At 42.2% G+C, this 20,117-nt stretch overlaps 1 protein-coding gene across 1 annotated transcript; it reads right to left on the bottom strand.

Annotated features, from left to right (window-relative positions):
* Positions 1-6,815: 6,815 nt before the first annotated feature.
* Positions 6,816-13,544, bottom strand: LOC124279020. The gene is made up of 3 exons (XM_046714813.1): positions 13,495-13,544; positions 12,696-12,780; positions 6,816-8,377 (listed from the first exon to the last, which is right to left on the bottom strand). The coding sequence occupies exons 2-3, from the start codon at positions 12,698-12,700 to the stop codon at positions 6,937-6,939; spliced, it is 1,446 nt and encodes a 481-aa protein (XP_046570769.1). The 5' UTR covers positions 12,701-12,780; positions 13,495-13,544; the 3' UTR covers positions 6,816-6,936.
* Positions 13,545-20,117: the final 6,573 nt, after the last annotated feature.

The raw sequence follows: 20,117 nt of genomic DNA on the forward strand, positions 1-20,117 counted from the left end.
AAATGAGAGAGTGGTTTGTATTAAGAGTCAGTGTCAGAGAGTTAGTATGCCCCCTACTGTACCCTCGTCAGTGCGGTTTATCCACTTAAACTAGTAACCAGATTAATCTCTTGTCAAGTTTCAATTGTATTTCTCAGTTCTGTAATTCAAGTGATTCTTTGAGAATGCATTTTTAGATAGATTTGTAGATCTACACCCTTTCACATCTAATCTCAAAGTTTTTTGTTAAAATGTAGATTGTAAAACTGTAGTTCTATATGCAATGGGTTTGTGCCAAAAACTAACATAAGAATGTTTCCATATGCTCTCAAATTGTCATAATGTCCATATTTTATCCTGCATTACACTGTATTGCAGATACTGCTAGTAGACTGGGTCAACTAACGGGTTCAGGCTGTTGGAGTCACTGATTTAATTGGAGCATTTCCTAGTATCCCAACTGCCTATGATGTTAATCACTAGCCTGTCTGTCCCAGATTGATTATTTCCAGTCATGCCAACATAAAGCTGTCATATTGCTTAGTGCAGTGTTAAACAACAAACATACTGCTTCTACTTTGACAGAGGAAACAAAGGTGTGAGACATCCAGTTGAAAAAGAAGTTGTTCCAACCAGCTTGTCAAAATACAAGCAGTAAATGCATTAATGAGTAATTAGTGCTGTCGATGCATACTAGGCACTTTAGAAATCAATTATCATTATTATAATGCAGGGTACATATACAGGTATCAATATTATTTACATTTTACAAATCTTAGCCCAAATATGCATTTTCTGTAATACCTGTTTCTGTACAGTTCTGGGCCTCCTTTCACGAAGCAACCTTTACTAAGGTTAACCTTAACTCCCATTCTCTAACATTGCACTAAGGTTACCTTAGTGACTTACGATCACCGTTGTGCTTTGTGAAAGGAGGCCCTGGTTTGGGAGATAAACAAAGGAGGTGCTTTGTCACCATTTTATTAGACACTTACTGGTGATTTGTTTGAAGCTAAATAGAAATTGAATACGGTACATTTTTTCATGACTTTTTCCTAAACTTAGATATGTCATATAATAGACTGTATCTTCAAAAAACATTCTTAAAAGGATTGTGAAAAAAATGATACAAGTGCCATGTTATGGACCAAGATGGCATCCCCCCTCATCATAACTGCCAGCTGACTGATTTGAATGTTGTAAATATAGATAGAGGTTGCTGTACCACACCTGCTGGAAGTGCAGACATCTGCTGTGGAAGCAAGGTGCTCTCACTGCACCTCGCTCTGCGTTGAGTTATTTGCCAAGATGGCGGCAGATACATGGAACAAGATCAAGAGAAAGAAGGCAGCCAAGAAGACTGTGGCTGTTGTAAGTGCAGATTTATGTCCATGGACAATAGAGTGAGTGAGTAGTTTTACACTGCACTCCGCAATATTCCAGCTGTATGGCGGCGGTCTGTAAATAGAGTCTGGACCAGACAATCCAGTGATCAACAGCATGAGTATCGATCTGCGTAATTGGGAACCGATGACATATGTCAATCACATGGATGATAGACAAGTCAGCGAGTCTACTCTTGGGGCTAAAATTTGTCCCCAGTCTCAGTCCACCTCTATGCTCTCCAGTTGTGTTTTTTAACTTATCAAGAAACAAACATATATATAGATAGATGAGATCTATTTCCCCTATTTATACAATCAGAATTGAGAATTCTTTAATGCCACAGTAGAAGATAACTTAAGTATAGAGAAAAACTTGAAAAAAACAATCAACAAATGGTCCGTTAGTCCATCAAATTATTTAGACAGCCAGTTGTTAGACAGTGGAGTAGGGTATTAACTATGACAACACCTACCTCCATAATGGTACAGCTCTAATTAGATTGATGATAATTGATAATTTTTTAGGGGTATAGTCTGGGCTGGAGGGGTATACTTTGGCCTGGTCCAGAATATACCCCCGGGGTATAAACTGGGCTAGCCTATAGTTTACCCCGTGGTATAATCTGGTGGGGGGTTATTCAGGGCTGCTACACCGGAAACCCATGGTACTTACATGCAATACTTAAACCCTCTTGTGCCACAACTAAATCATTTGGTTGCTTCCAAGTCCACCAGAAGAAATAATTCAGAAATTCAATGAATGATGTGATTTGTTTGGACTTGAAGTACTGGTATGGAGAGAAGAAATACTGGGTGATCTTCAAGTAATATGTAAGTACGTGTACCTACTTAGTACAGCACAAACAAGCGTCCAGTATATCAGGGGGATTTTCAGTTATACTTCGAGCTGCATCGTCAGATGTTCCAAATGCACAGATATTTTATTTCACAGATCCAGTCTTCACTACAAAAATAAGGTTCCATATGTCTCAAATTTATTCTGCTTGGACAAAATGTGGACCAATGTTACACAAGGTACATGGTGTGTCCGACCTTTTGTGTCAGACTTTATGATATCACTGTAATGTCCACTGAGAAATGTAGTGTGCATTATGGCATTCGAAATGAAAATAGGGAAAAATGAAGAGAAATTGAAGAGAGGCGTTGAATGAAAACGCATTTCAAGATATTAAGGGACCATTCAGAATTAATGGCTAGGGGGGGTGATGTTGATTTTTATGGAAAAGCATGATGACCCCCACCAAAATTTTTTTGTAAGGGCTAAAATATACCTACTAGGATTCCATAAGAATATCATGTTTAATTTTGACATTTATTGCATTTTTTGTAAGGGCTAAAATATCCCTACTAGGATTCCATAAGAATATCATGGTTAATTTTGATTCCATAAGAATATTATGGTTAATTTTGACATTTATTGCATTTTTTGTAAGGGCTAATATATCCCTACTAGGATTCCATAAGAATATCATGGTTAATTTTGACATTTATTGCATTTTTTGTAAGGGCTAATATATCCCTACTAGGATTCCATAAGAATATCATGGTTAATTTTGACATTTATTGCATTTTTGTAAGGGAATATCAATATATCCCTACTAGGATTCCATAAGAATATCATGGTTAATTTTGACATTTATTGCATTTTTTGTAAGGGCTAATATATCCCTACTAGGATTCCATAAGAATATCATGGTTAATTTTGACATTTATTGCATTTTTTGTAAGGGCTAATATATCCCTACTAGGATTCCATAAGAATTTCATGGTTAATTTTGACATTTATTGCATTTTTTGTAAGGGCTAATATATCCCTACTAGGATTCCATAAGAATATCATGTTTAATTTTGACATTTATTGCATTTTTTGTAAGGGCTAATATATCCCTACTAGGATTCCATAAGAATTTCATGGTTAATTTTGACATTTATTGCATTTTTTGTAAGGGCTAAAATATCCCTACTAGGATTCCATAAGAATTTCATGGTTAATTTTGACATTTATTGCATTTTTTGTAAGGGCTAAAATATCCCTACTAGGATTCCATAAGAATATCATGGTTAATTTTGACATTTATTGCATTTTTGTAAGGGGATTCCATAAGAATTTCTACATTTATTGCATTTTTTGTAAGGGCTAATATATCCCCACTAGGATTCCATAAGAATATCATGACGCAACTAAGCTCACTACCTTTGTAAACAGCCAGCGTTTTGGTCATCCTTGCATGTATTGTTCATAAATACGGTTTCAGAAGGACAACGATATTAAATAGTATTGAAATACAGATCTAGAAATTGTGTGTGCCTGTGTGTGCCTGTGGATACATTTGAGAGTGCATGGGTGAGTGTATGTAACATTCATATAGAGCAAATTCAAAATGTATCATATCTCCGAAGTCTTTTTACATTTAAAACTATCAAATTGTGTTGTAAACGTGAATAATCACAGTCACGTCCAGCCTTTCTTTTTTAAGGTTGTTCGTGATATTATGAACTAACTTGTAACATATCTAGTGTATCAATAGGCTATATGAAATGAGTATGAATATATATGTACATATGTGACATCTGTGATACGTCTCTGTGTATATGATTTGGAAGTACCATGGGATGATGTATAAAAAATGCTAATATATCTGACTGAGGTGACTTGTATACTGAGGAATAGCAAGAATCATGTGTTTTACAGATATAATCCACGCATGCAGGTGACGGTATAACTGCCAGATTATGGACAACTTTGATTAATATGGATTACACGGTAACTACTTCAAAGTCTTCTGCAAATTAAAATTTCTAGTGCATTTTTACTTCGATCAACTGACTGCTGATGTAAGCAAACACAAACACCAAGTGCAGATTATAATATACTGAACAACATTAGAAACGCACCACACTAAAATGCACCGACATCATTGGTCATCAATGGGTCATCAATGCTCAGATATCATCGGTACATTTCAGTCTGACGGGGATATTTCGTATTATGTGGGTGGTGCGTTTCTAATGTTGTTCAGTATAGGTTGATGTGCATCTGCGCCTGTAGCCACAGTGGTATACTTACTTCCAGAGAAGGTGCGTGACTTCCATTAGCAGTGACAAAACAAGAACGAGAAATATTGTTATTACTGTGTCACATGTTCAATAAATCGGTTCATGTCAACACTTAGTAAAATATAATATCAGACCAAAAGGGCCACGAGACACGATGGCCACACTAAGAACATTTCATAGAAAGTGGTGTTTCTTTTATACAAAATATGTAAATCAGAAATCAAAATATAATTTAAGGCTTGAGTGTGGTGATACATTATCGAAGACTGTTGACTGTTGAGGTAGATTTGCAATATGTTCTTTCAAATTGTGACCAAGGAATGCGGCAACTAGACCGACTGGTTTGGACGTAGGTATAACTAGACCGACCGGTTTGGACGTAGGTATAACTAGACCGACTGGTTTGGACGTAGGTATAACTAGACCGACTGGTTTGGACGTAGGTATAACTAGACCGACCGGTTTGGACGTAGGTGTAACAGGGTTTCATTTCATAGTGTGCCACACGTTCCATTGGCGACATCTCTTAATAAACAGTAGGTCAAGGGATTATGGGTATGTTCTGTTGTCAAATGGAGTCTGTGAGGACAACTTTACCCCGATTTTAGCCAGCAATAACACGGTGGGGGACACCAGATATAGGCTTTACACATTGTACCCATGTGGGGAATCGAACCCGGGTTACCACTAGGTTAACCCCCATCCCCCATATGTCTGAAGGAACAGCGAGTGAGTGAATGAGTTTAGTTTTACGCCGCACTCAGCAATATTCCAGCTATACGGTGGCAGTCTGTAAAACAATCGAGTCTGGACCAGACAATCCAGTGATCAACAGCATGAGCATCGATCTGCGCAATAGGGAACCGATGACATGTGTCAACCAAGTCAGCGAGCCTGACCACCCGATCCCGTTAGTCGCCTCTTACGACAAGCATAGTCGCCTTTAGTGGCAAGCATGGGTTGCTGAAGACCTATTCTATCCCGGATCTTCACGGGTACTGAAGGAACAGAAGGATATGAGCACAGATAACTTAGTCGCAGTATCAAGCCCCGTCAAATGGTCATGCATGGCGACCACAAGGGCTGTGACCGTCAGCGATGCCTCCGACCATCACGATGCTGCCAACACCATATGCTGAACGTTCACCCACCAACACACGCGTCAACGTAAAGTGACATTAATTAGCGAAGATGACTGCCCTATATATCCTGGACGTCAGATGATGTTTTCACGTATCTGCTTATATGATAATCAATATTATTGTCATTCTGACAAACACGGATTTGGGCGTCAAATTTCAATGTGCAAAATGATCGATAAAATCATTGCTTGAATAATGCACACGATAGACAGTGGATAATACACGGACAATCATTTTTAATGTATGCTCGGCGTCATTAATACAGGGTCAAACACTACATCTTGAAAGTTGTAAAGTCTTCGTTTTTGTTTGAAATTTATACAACTGAATATTTTACAAAATCTCTTAACAGTATGGGAAAACACAACATGCCGTTGAAATGTCATTAAATATTCCGTTCTTCAACGTCCGCTACATTCTGACACAAATGGCACATTTTTTATTCAAATTATCAATATGGAAATCCACCTGCCACTTAATATCAATGATTTACACGTGCAAGTCACTCTATCCATGGAAAGTGGAGGACAATACACATACATTGATGCTTTTACACTGTTGTTCACTGTTCAGGTACCTGTTTGAAATCGCAGCTAAAAATGAGACGTTTTTTGACACTTGCTGAAAGGGGTCCGACTATAGGCCTTTTGGTATCGACAAACTACCGTGTCACGTATTGTAACCACGTATTGTAATCGGCTTTTGGGATTAAAGGTGATAATGGAAACCAATTTTCACCCTGGGTTAGGCGCTTAGTTTATTTACACAACGCTCAGCAATACTCCAGCTATAAGAAGGCGGTCTGTAAATAACTGAATGTGAACTAGCCAATCCGGGGATTGACATCATGAGCAATCACGAGCAGCTGGGAAACGATGACATGCACTATCCATATCACTAAGTCTTGACTACCCGATCCCGTTTGTCGCCAAGCAGGTATGCTGAACACCAACCCGAACCTTCACGGGATACTGATATTTGTTTTATGAAATATTGCAATGGAAAACCTTAAATAACTCTTACATCGAAGAATGGGCTAGCACTTGCGACCTTACTTTTGTTTCTTAATCAGATACAGAAATCACAGTCACCATAACTCGCACAAAACTATGTAATGCTGGTGGTCGTTTAAGATGTTTTAGTGGAAATGTATACTATAATGAAACTAATACGAGGGCATCCTTGAGCCTTACTAAGAGAACCATTGAGTTGAATCAGAAACAGACCACCATTTTGTAAATATGTTAAGGTTTAATCATTCGTCACCTTTATTTGGTACTTTAACGTGTTATTTCCACATTCATAAGACAAAAAAAGAATGATTAGGTCATAAGGGGCTTTGAATTCTAGTTCTATTCTTGCTTTTCGAAATTGTCTTTGGTTAAATTCTCAACAAGGGGCAGCAGCCGTCTCATGTGGTGGTCAAGAGCTATGAGTGCTTTAGAAATATTCTTGAGAGGTTCCAAAGCCGCAACCAGGTCATTGACCTTCTCCTCAAGTATTCGTGAGTCTGAAAGGTCGTCATCTTGGGATTTAAGATCCTCTTCATCCTGATCTTCATCACTTTCTTCACGAACATATGTATTGAAATCTGCTGAAGAGGTGAATTCCCCGGATTTCTTCGTCATGTCACAGGAGGTGGTGGGCACGGACTTGCCTCTTCCCCCCAAACAGCTGCTTCCAACCTCGGCCGATTGGTCCATAATCCTACAAGGAGTTCTTGTTCCGTTCTGCCGACCTGCTGGTGGAAGCTCACCAGGGGCTGATGTACCAACGCTGTGAGGAGCCTTGCAAACACGGCCACGAACCCTGCATTCTGAAAATGTGGACGACTCCAAACTACTTTTTTCCGTTGTGCTGGAACTTGCTGCAACTCTATCAGGCTCTGTTTCCTGTAATTCCCAACTTTCCACATTTAGATTTCTGTCGACCATATCCCTCCTGTTGTTGTCAGTCTGTATTTGTTCGTTTTGCCCGGATAAATTCCTTACTCTTGCATTACTGATTGGAAACTGTGATTGATTACCCGCCGTCCTCCATGTACAATGCCCAATGTTTGGTTCACCATCAATTCCACGCTTTACGCTCGGACATACAGTATGCACAATCGAGCGTTCCTGGTCAGTCATGAGAACCGGTTTTACATACCCATCTGGGATGATAAGTTCTTGGTGTGTGGTATCGGTATGTGGAATGTGGACGTCAGCCTGCGGAATCAGGAATTGGTCGGGGTCGCTGGATCTGCTCCTATCTGGTTGGTCTTGTCTGCGAAGTCTCTTCTTGTGGCTGTAGGTCTGAATACGTCGCTCATCACAAGCGTCATAGTCAGGCATGGCTGGACTGTCTCTAGTGTCATAATCCTGAAACCTTGCCTCTCTGTCGGAATCGTCCATGTCACTCCATCGGCGTTTGTTGGTCACAGTTCCGCCCTCCACGAACATACGTTTACAAGCCTCCTTTCCGTCATCGTTCATACCCTTGACGGTAGATTCGTTCACTGGCACGATGTCCTGGCCAACACGGACAACGTAAGGGTTGTGTGACTTGATGTATGTTGTCGGGACACCGGGATGTGTTTTCTCAGCAGATTTATGAATGAAATGTCCTTCATGGCGATGCAGAGCTTGTTTTGAGGGGGCACGGAAGCCGCACTTGCTGCACGACCACGGGACTCTATCTAGCGTCACGTGGGCTCGAACAAAGTGTTCCATCATCACCTGCCTGCTGCCTGTTTTGGAACACTTAATGCATTCAAAGACTTGGGCATTCATCATCTTCTTCCTCTTCGTCTTTCTGCAACAAGATCATGCTAGTGCAATATTCATACCGTCTTTGTATTTCCAGTTATACTTGAAATATTTTTATATACATGATATCATCAACACCTTGCAGCAATACTATTGACAACTGTATGTGTATAATTACGTTGTAATATTGGAAATGACATTTGAGTATCAATGGAGTATTTCAACCTTATTTTTTTAAAATACACACCGGAAGTCAAGTTTGAGGAAACATGAATCGTGGTCATATAGCCTGTTTTGCCCAATAAAGAATTGTTTGAGATTGATGTTAGAAATGCAAATCGAGATGCACGTGCATCATGAATGCATTCAGGCATAAATTGCCGGCTTGAATGGCAATCGTTCACTTGTTTTCTGAACACAGCAGCTATGGCTAGGTTAACGAGAGATCAACGACAACAAGCCATTGGACGTCTACACGCTGGTCAACGTGCTGGAGTCAATGCTAATGACTTCAGTTGCAGCGTACGAATGATTGAACGTCTTAGAGAGCTATACAACGCCACCAATAGCACTCATGACCGTCCACGTAGTGGTCAACCTCGTGTAACAACACGCCGCCAGGACAGCCATATCATCCAACAACACGTGCAAGACCGATTAGCAAGAGCCACAGAAAGAGCTCGGATGACCATAGGAAACCACCAGCCACCATTCAGTGACCGAACCATTCGGCGACGTCTCCAAGTCAGGAACCTGTTTTGTCGACGTCCTGCCAGGAGACACATATTCACCCAACGTCACCGCTGGGAACGTCTCCAGTGGGCACAACAGCGGCCAAACTGGCGTAGGAGACAATGGAGATGGGTTATCTTCTCTGATGTAAGTCGGTACTGCATTTCACTGGCGTATATTTTAAATAAAATAGGTTCAAATATTCCATTGATACTTAAATGTCATTTCCAATATTACGACGGTTTCTTTTGCCTTTCAGTATATTATACTTTCAGGACAAAACAATATTTGTAGTTTGTTATAGAAACGACCCACCAGCTCTAGACTAGATTCACTGACACCTTACTACAGTGACGGTATGCATCACATCCACGTCTTGATGCAGCAGACCCAGAGCAGGTTCACTCACATGTATCAGTCCGTGGTCAGGTAGGTATGCTTTAGAAAGCAAGCCCCAGGAGGGGCATCGCAGCACAGCATGGTCAGGCATCTAGTATACGACCAGACCCTCCCGTACAGCATAGTCACGCATCTAGTATAAGGCCATCGTGTTAAGTTGGTCGTGCCATACATTAACATTAACTTACGATTATCTTAGCTCAGAGAGTTTCGAAAATCTAGGCCCTGAGCTCTTCACAGCCGCATCATCCCTTCAGAAAACTTCCCTCTTGGATCATGGTACAAATGGCCTTCACGACCTTTTTTATAGAATTCCGCTGAAGATCTGGACAAACACTCAACATTGATGGGTGTCATTAGGTTTTTACCCAACAAATTATTCTCCACTACAGTAAACTAAAACATCTTTAGTGTGGCTCTTTAATAAAATCAAGGTAATGGAGTATTGTTTACAATGTAATACACCCTTCACACTGAGGCGGGGCAGTGGGGTAGCCTAGTGGTTAAAGCGTTGGCTCGTCACGCCGAAGACCCGGGTTCGAATCCCCACATGGGTACAATTTGTGAAGCCCATTTCTGGTGTCCCCCGCCGTGATGTTGCTGGAATATTGCTAAAAGCGGCTTAAAACCAAACTCAGTCAGTCAGTCAGTCACACTGAGGCGGAATGAGCCGGAAAGCTGTCGGAAAGAAAATTCCTGGAGATTCCTGGAAATTCCGACTGCATTCTAAAACTTCTTACTCCATTCCGAATGCTCTCAAACTAACATGTTCAAAACTTTCGAGGTACATTCGAAGTGGAAAACTATCGAACAACATTTGAAGTGCATTCTAACTGCATTCTAAGTATTCTTACTGCATTCTAACTGCATTCTAAGTATTCTGTACGTGTTCGAGGGAGAATCGAAAAGGCAAACCACTTCAAATCCTGCAAGAATGTCCCGAATGCGCCTCGAATGTATTTCGATTGCTGGTGGAATTTAGGTGGAATATTCTTCAAACGTATCGGAATATTTCGACTGCACTTAGAATACAGCTAGAATGTACATCGAATACACCTCGAATACAGTCGGAACGTCCCGATTGCTCTTCAAATGAGCCCTGACGTCGTCAGAACACCACCGAATCGCATAAAAACGTAGTCACCTGTCACTGAAACTTCAGATATCATTCACATCTTCAAGCTGCGCAAGTTGTCTCCAGCCTCCTGGCACCACGTTGTGCTGCTCATCTTCCTCATCCACCATACCATTGTGGAGATTAGGATAACGAGTCCTCATCAAGTTGTGCAGGCAGACACAACATTCAATGGTGTCCTTCACAACGGAAGACCTTGGCAGCATGGTGGTGGGGAGGATTTGCCAACTCTGAGACATGATTCCAAATGCATTTTAGACTACCCGTCGACCCTGCTGATCCTGTAGTTGTAGATTCTCTCATCTCTCTGGAGAGTCCTATGACCATACGGTTTCATCAAGAAGGCCTTTATTCCAAAGGCATCATCTCCCAGAATAAAGCATGGCATACGCTCGTCATCTTGGGGTAAGGGGAACGGATCAGGAAATCCCATGCTCCTGTCTTCAAGGCAATCCTTGAGCTTGCACTCGTTGAAGATCTAAGCATCAGACATACTTCCGGAAGAACCTACGTCCACCCACTGGAATTTGTAATTGCCACCCACAAGGGCCATGAGGACCACAGAGAAGAAGCCCTTGTAGTTGTGGTACAATGAGCCGCTCTTGGCAGGTTTCCTGATGGCCACATGTTTCCCATCTAAAGCTCCTACAGAATGAAGAATATTCCACCTGTTTTTGAATACCTCTTCAATGGGTGCCCAGTCTTCTGGAGTGGTAGGGCAGATGATAAGCTCATCTTTGTCTTCCTCCACAATGACCTTACATACTTCTGGTATGATCAGGCTGACTGTGTTCCTTGCCACGCGGAAGCTGTACATGATGCTGGGATACCTATCACCTGAAGCCAGGAACCTCAATGTGATGGCTAGCTTCAAGCACCTTTCTCATATATGTATCCTGATTCTGTATTCTTGGTCCCACTTTCTGCACCAACTCATCAAACATGGCAGGCTCCATCCTAAGGTAGTTGAAGAATGACTGCGTGTCCTCAACTCTGAGCTCCTGCATTAGTCTTGTGTAATGTCCATACAGCCTCCTCCTTTCCTCTGTCAGCCATTGTCGGGTCTGGAATCTCCTGGATCTTCTCCTGTTTCTTCGCCTGGTCTCCTGCACATCTCTTTCAATCAGTGCTTGCTGGAGGACAGCAATCTGGAGCAACGCAACATGGTCCAGGGGTCCATACTGTATAGGAGTTGGGCAGAGACCGATGAATAGTCCAGATTCAACAGGTTTTCATACCCCATCGTGGAACATTCTGGCAGCATTCTTGATGCATTTCGGACATTCGTGTTACATTCTAAGTGCATTTGAAGGACATTTGAAATATTCGAGCTGCATTCTGTTTTAATACTTTGACATTTTATCCATATTTGGGGGTCATTCCAAGAGGGTTGTGAAAGCATTCTATGTAAATCCGTACAGCATTCGAGGATCGTTCCAACTGAAATTCGAGTGCTTCACGCAGCAATCGAACCGGCCTCGTACGGCAGTCGAAATTCATTTTAAGTATTCCTAATGTATTCTAACGGCATTCTAATTATTCCTACTGTATTCCGATTCATTCGAGCTGCATTCGTGATCTAGTACATTTGGAATGAGTAAGAATCATTCGAGGCGGGTTCGAAGTGAGTTCTAAGGATTCCAACAGCATTCTTACAAATTAGAGTTCTCACAGAGATAACACCCTCAGGATGTCTGCGACAATTTTTTTCTTTACAATATCAAAACTTGAGTAAAAGCACTTGAGTAAAACTTTTGAATACTTTCTAGAAGGGATCAACAGGCAACACTGTGACCAGTCCATAATGCATTATAGTCGGCAATGCCGTATGGACCAGATTTGGACGTACAGAAGATATCTCGAAACCGTGCAACGTGTTAATGGACACATCGCTATGTCCACATGTTTCGATTCAATGGAAGCTTATGCCACAACCAATGAACATGCATATTATCCTTGATGTTATTTATAGACGGGCAGTGTGAAGTTTTAAGTTGTTCAATAGAAAAATACTCGAGAAATCTCTCAGCTTGCCTTGTCAGACGATGTGCAGCCGGACAAACCAATCACACAGTATCAAGAAAACACAGAACATTACCCCATTTTGTTATTCCCAATGTCAGTAGATACTTCAAGGGTACTTCAAGCCTGCGAACGCACTGTCGGTCCAGCAATGGTATACTCTGAAAACAAAAAACATATAATTTCTTTCAAGCGTAAAATGTAATGTGTCATCATTCTGTTCCATTTGTGGATGCAATGTGTAACCAGGGATACCAGGCAGTAGATTGTCCGACACGCTGTAACCAGGGATAACAGACAGTACAGTGTCCGACACACTGTAACCAGGGATACCAGGGAGTAGATTGTCCAACACACTGTACCCAGCGAGTCCAGGCATTATAAATAAATGTCTGCGAAATCGAGAAATCCGGATACATAATTTTTTGCGAGGTCCTTTTGATGAATATAGTAATTGCACAGACCGTTATGAGTTTCTCGAAATCTGAAATCTAAGATCAAAATATCAATGAAAGTCTGGTAGTTGAAGCTCATTCAGTTCAGCCAGTCAGTAAGTGCGTATTGTTTTACGCCACCGCATATTCAGTCAATATCTTGGTGGTCATCAATAACGGAGTCTAGATGACGCAAACGATTTCCTGCTGGAGATTCAGGACTTATACCGCTGGAGAACTATCAGATCTGGCTCGGAACACCGAGTGGTTTCAGATTAGTCTGACCTCGTTATCATTGCCTCGTTGTTGACATTGTGCACAGTACATAATATACTGGGTCTTATGGACGTCAGCGTCAACAGATGCAAACGAATTCTACTTATTGGTGGTGCTGCTGGGAGGGAAGTGTGACAGAAAGTAAAGTATGTGAACATAGCATACCGTCTGTGGGAGACATGTTGGCGCCGTCTGTCGGTAGGACTGACTGACAGGCAGGCCGCAAATGAAACTCGTGAATGCAATGTTTTATTACGTAAGGCATGTATGCGCCGACGTTGTGAACACACATCTCAATTGTCACGTGCAAACCTGCCCTTTTGGTTGTTTGAAAGGAAAGCCTCAGTAAGCTGTTTTGTAGTGTACAGTGTACTGAACTACATTAGAAAAGCATCACCCAAAAATACTTCCCATCAATAGTTTAGACTCACTTAAAACACCCACTTTATGTTATGTATACACTGTAACCAGCTAGTCCAGGCAGTACTGTGTCTGACAGACTGTAACCAGCTAGTACAGGCAGTACTGTGTCTGACACACTGTAACCAGGGATACCAGGCAGTAGATTGTCTGACACACTGTAACCAGGGATACCAGGCAGTAGATTGTCCGACACACTGTAACCAGGGATACCAGGCAGTACTATGTCTGACAGACTGTAACCAGGGATACCAGGCAGTAGATTGTCTGACACACTGTAACCAGGGATACCAGGCAGTAGAGTGTCCGACACACTATAACCAGGGATACCAGGCTGTACTGTGTCCGACACACTGTAAGCAGGGATACCAGGCTGTACTGTGTCCGACACACTGTAACCAGGGATACCAGGCTGTACTGTGTCCGACACACTGTAACCAGGGATACCAGACAGTAGATTTTCTGACACAGAGTAACCAGGGATACCAGGCTGTACTGTGTCCGACACACTGTAACCAGGGATACCAGGCAGTACATTGTCCGACACACTGTAACCAGGGATACCAGGCAGTAGATTGTCCGACACACTGTACCCAGGGATACCAGGGAGTAGATTGTCCGACAAACTGTAACCAGGGATACCAGGCTGTACTGTGTCCGACACACTGTAACCAGGGATACCAGGCAGTAGATTGTCCGACACACTGTAACCAGGGATACCAGGCTGTACTGTGTCCGACACACTGTAACCAGGGATACCAGGCTGTACTGTGTCCAACACACTGTAACCACAGATACCAGACAGTAGAGTGTCCGACACACTGTAACCAGGGATACCAGGCTGTACTGTGTCCAACACACTGTAACCAGGGATACCAGGGAGTAGAGTGTCGACACACTGTAACCAGGGATAACAGACAGTACAGTGTCCGACACACTGTAACCAGGGATACCAGGCTGTACTGTGTCCGACACACTGTAACCAGGGATACCAGGCAGTAGATTGTCCGACACACTGTAACCAGGGATACCAGGCTGTACTGTGTCCGACACACTGTAACCAGGGATACCAGGCTGTAGATTGTCCGACACACTGTAACCAGGGATACCAGGGAGTAGATTGTCCGTCACACTGTAACCAGGGATACCAGGCTGTACTGTGTCCGACACACTGTAACCAGGGATACTAGGCTGTACTGTGTCCGACACACTGTAACCACAGATACCAGACAGTAGAGTGTCCGACACACTGTAACCAGGGATACCAGGCTGTACTGTGTCCAACAGACTGTAACCAGGGATACCAGGGAGTAGAGTGTCGACACACAGTAACCAGGGATAACAGACGGTACAGTGTCCGACACACTGTAACCAGGGATACCAGGCTGTACTGTGTCCGACACACTGTAACCAGGGATAACAGGCAGTACAGTGTCAGACACACTGTAACCAGGGATACCAGGGAGTAGATTGTCCGACACACTGTAACCAGGGATACCAGGCTGTACTGTGTCCGACACACTGTACCCAGGATACCAGGCTGTACTGTGTCCGACACACTGTAACCAGGGATACCAGGCAGTAGATCGTCCAACACACTGTACCCAGCGAGTCCAGGCATTATAAATAAATGTCTGCGAAATCGAGAAATCCGGATACATAATTTTTGCGAGGTCCTTTTGATGAATATAGTAATTGCACAGACCGTTATGAGTTTCTCGAAATCTGAAATCTAAGATCAAAATATCAATGAAAGTCTGGTAGTTGAAGCTCATTCAGTTCAGCCAGTCAGTAAGTGCGTATTGTTTTACGCCACCGCATATTCAGTCAATATCTTGGTGGTCATCAATAACGGAGTCTAGATGACGCAAACGATTTCCTGCTGGAGATTCAGGACTTATACCGCTGGAGAACTATCAGATCTGGCTCGGAACACCGAGTGGTTTCAGATTAGTCTGACCTCGTTATCATTGCCTCGTTGTTGACATTGTGCACAGTACATAATATACTGGGTCTTATGGACGTCAGCGTCAACAGATGCAAACGAATTCTACTTATTGGTTGTGCTGCTGGGAGGGAAGTGTGACAGAAAGTAAAGTATGTGAACATAGCATACCGTCTGTCGGTAGGACTGACTGACAGGCAGGCCGCAAATGAAACTCGTGAATGCAATGTTTTATTACGTAAGGCATGTATGCGCCGACGTTGTGAACACACATCTCAATTGTCACGTGCAAACCTGCCCTTTTGGTTGTTTGAAAGGAAAGCCTCAGTAAGCTGTTTTGTAGTGTACAGTGTACTGAACTACATTAGAAAAGCATCACCCAAAAATACTTCCCATCAATAGTTTAGACTCACTTAAAACACCCACTTTATGTTATGTATACACTGTAACCAGCTACTCCAGGCAGTACTGTGTCTGACAGACTGTAACCAGCTAGTCCAGGCTGTACTGTGTCTGACAGACTGTAACCAGGGATACCAGGCTGTACTGTGTCCGACACACTGTAACCAGGGATACCAGGCTGTACTGTGTCCGACACACTGTAACCAGGGATACCAGGCAGTAGATTTTCTGACACAGTGTAACCAGGGATACCAGACTGTACTGTGTCCGACACACTGTAACCAGGGATACCAGGCAGTAGATTGTCTGACACACTGTAACCAGGGATACCAGGCTGTACTGTGTCCGACACACTGTAACCAGGGATACCAGGCAGTAGATTGTCCGACACACTGTAACCAGGGATACCAGGGAGTAGATTGTCCGACACACTGTAACCAGGGATACCAGGCTGTACTGTGTCCGACACACTATAACCAGGGATACCAGGCAGTAGATTGTCCGACACACTGTAACCAGGGATACCAGGGAGTAGATTGTCCGACACACTGTAACCAGGGATACCAGGCTGTACTGTGTCCGACACACTGTAACCAGGGATACCAGGCAGTAGATCGTCCAACACACTGTACCCAGCGAGTCCAGGTTAATGATCTGGTTAATGTGTATGACGTACTACACGGTATCGAGCAGACGACCATTAGATCCAGGGAGCGGTGCGGCCGTCACGTAGACTTACAAGTCAGTGTATTTGAACCATGAAGATTAAAGGGTGTTAAAGTTATATACAACGCTTGTTCTTCCTTGCAATACTTGGACTTCACGATACTATATTCTGGCGACGAGGATAAACAACGAAACACGAAGATAATCAACGATAAACAACTCAATGTGAAATAACTTTTCAAGATGTCAACAAGTTTGCCAAACTTCCCGCGATTCGAAGTGCACAGTGATTCAAACGCTGGACCTCGTTGGACAAAATACATTGCCAGGTTTGAACGTTTATTGCTTGCATTAGACATTAATGACAATATTCGCAAGCGTGCACTTTTGTTACATTATGCAGGGCCCGATGTTGATGACATTTTCGATACACTTTCAAATACCGGAGAAGATGACGATTATGATCTAGCCAAAGGAAAACTCACTGAGTATTTCACGCCAATTGTAAACACTGCTTTTGAACTTCACAATTTTCGCATGGCAAAACAGTTGGATTCAGAAAGCATAGACACTTATTGTACAAGGCTCAGGCAACTTGCCAAAACATGTGATTTTACCGATGTTGATAAAGAAATTGCAGCTCAGATTGTGATAGGATGTACGTCACAGAGACTTCGTAGAAAAGCATTGCGAGAAAATCTACATCTCAGAGACTTACTGAATGCAGGAAAATCACTAGAACTCAGTGAATCACAGGCATCAAATGTTGAGAAATCAGAATCAAAATTTGTAAACAACGTGTCACGTGGCAGAGGTAGAGAAAGATTCAGTGGTTCAAGACATCGTAGCAGAAATAAATCTCATCATAGAAGCAAATCAAGACATGAGAATGCTAGATACAGACATGAAGGCAAACAATCCTACTCACAAAATACATCAAACAATTCAAGTAAACAATGTTATTTCTGTGGAGGCAATTATCCCCATACAGGCAGATGTCCGGCAAGAGGCAAAATATGTGAATCATGTGGTATCAGAAATCATTTTGCAAGCGTATGTAGACGCAGAAATCAGCATGCAAGAGTTCAGAATATTGAAACAGAACAAGACAGTACAGTTGTAAATGATTTCATGAATGACTCAGAAGAAAGTTACTACCTGTATCCAATATTTCACGAAAGGCAAGATGAGGAAGATTTTATGAACGCTTCATCTAATATCAACACTACTAGACTTGGCTCATCACAGAGAAGAATGCCTATCAAGAACATTGACATTTCCGGAAAAGAATTTCCAGTTATCATTGATTCAGGTGCATCAGTAGACGTTATGGATCAGCAAACATGGGATACACTCAAGAGAGAAAAACTTGTGTTAGGCACACTCAGAAACACTCAACGCAAACTATTTGCATATGGATCAGATAAACCTTTACCAATCATGGGTGTTGTGACTTTACCAGTGACACATGATCAAGTTCAAGTAGAATGTGAATTTCACATAGTTCGAGGAAGATCAGGAAATCTACTTAGTTTCAAATCAGCAGAGGATCTTGAGATATTGAAGATTGCAAGAAATATCAACACAAGAGATATTACAGATGAATTTCCAGAATTGTTCACAGGTGGCATAGGTAAAATAAAAGACAGACAAGTGAAACTTCATGTTGATGAAAACATTCAACCAACTCGACAACCACATCGAAGAATTCCATTTCATGTGAGAAAGGATGTAGAAAATGAACTGAAACGTTTAGAAGAATTAGACATCATCGAGAAAGTTGATGGACCAACTCCCTGGGTTAGCCCAATCGTCGTAGTCCCGAAGAAATCATCAGGTGTCAGAATATGTGTAGACATGAGAGAAACAAACCAAGCTATTCGACGAGAAAAACACATAATGCCAACTATTGAAGATCTCATATCAGACTTAAACGGTTCAACTATCTACAGCAAAATGGACCTAACCGCCGGTTATCACCAGCTAGAACTACACCCTGACAGCAGGTACCTGACTACATTTAGTACACATGTTGGATTGAGACGCTACAAGCGTTTATCTTTGGGATCAACACAGCCTCTGAAATTTTCCAAAATGTGATTGCAGAAATCATTCAAGATGTCCCCGGATGCAGAAACATATCAGATGACATACTTGTTTATGGGAAGAATCAAGCTGAACATGACCAGCGACTGAAGCAATTACTAAAAGTGCTCAGAGACAACGGCATTACTCTCAACAAGGCAAAATGCGAATTCTCAAAATCAGAAGTCAAGTTCTATGGGCATGTGTTTGGGAAGAATGGAATGTCTCCCGATCCTGAGAAAATCAAGACAATAATTAACACACCAGCTCCAGCATCAGCAAGTGAAGTCAAATCACTCCTAGGTATGGCGCAGTACGTTGCACGTTATATTCCTGATTATGCAACCATCACAGAACCTCTGAGAAAACTCACAAGAAACGACACTCCATGGCGATGGGGAAAACTAGAAGAAAAGTCTTTCAAACAACTGAAATCAGTTCTCAGTTCTGCACAAGTTATGGAATATTTCGATCCAAACAAGAAAATTGAACTTTTCGTCGATGCAAGTCCTGTTGGACTTGGCGCAATACTCACTCAAGAAGGCAAGATTCTCAGCTATGCCAGCCGTGCATTACTGGATCCAGAAACCAGATACTCACAAACAGAAAGAGAAATGTTAGCTGTCGTATGGGCCGCAGAACACTTTCATCTATACACATTTGGAGAAAACTTCAAGATTATCACCGATCACAAGCCACTCCTTGGTATATTCAAGAGTAGAAAACCTGCTTCTGCAAGAATGGAACGATGGAGAATCCGGTTAACTCCCTACAACTATGAACTCGCATATCAACCAGGAAGAGATGAGAACAACCCAGCAGATTACATCAGTCGGCATCCTGTAGCTGAAGAGAAAGTGCAGAGCATAGGTGAAGATTACATCAACTACGTGTGTATGAATGCAGTTCCAAAAGCATTAACCTTCAAAGAAATCCAAGAAGAAACCAAAGAAGATGCAGTACTTCAATCAGTCATATCATCTATTGAATCAGGAAGATGGAATAACCCTGAGCTCAACAATTTCTTCAAGCTGCGAGAAGAACTAGCTGTATACAACGGTGTCATACTTCGTGATCATCGCATTGTTGTTCCGGAATCACTCAGACGAAGAACTGTTGAACTTGCACACATCGGACATCAAGGCATCGTGAAAACCAAGAGACTGATTCGAGAGAAGGTATGGTTTCCTGGTATAGACGACATGGTCGAGAAGATGGTGAAATGCTGCATCCCATGTCAAGCTGTCACAGACATGCCAAAACGACGAGA

Source organism: Haliotis rubra, unplaced genomic scaffold (assembly GCF_003918875.1).
Source record: "Haliotis rubra isolate DU_JTF1 unplaced genomic scaffold, ASM391887v1 Scf245, whole genome shotgun sequence".
Classification (NCBI taxonomy): Eukaryota; Metazoa; Mollusca; class Gastropoda; order Lepetellida; family Haliotidae; genus Haliotis; species Haliotis rubra.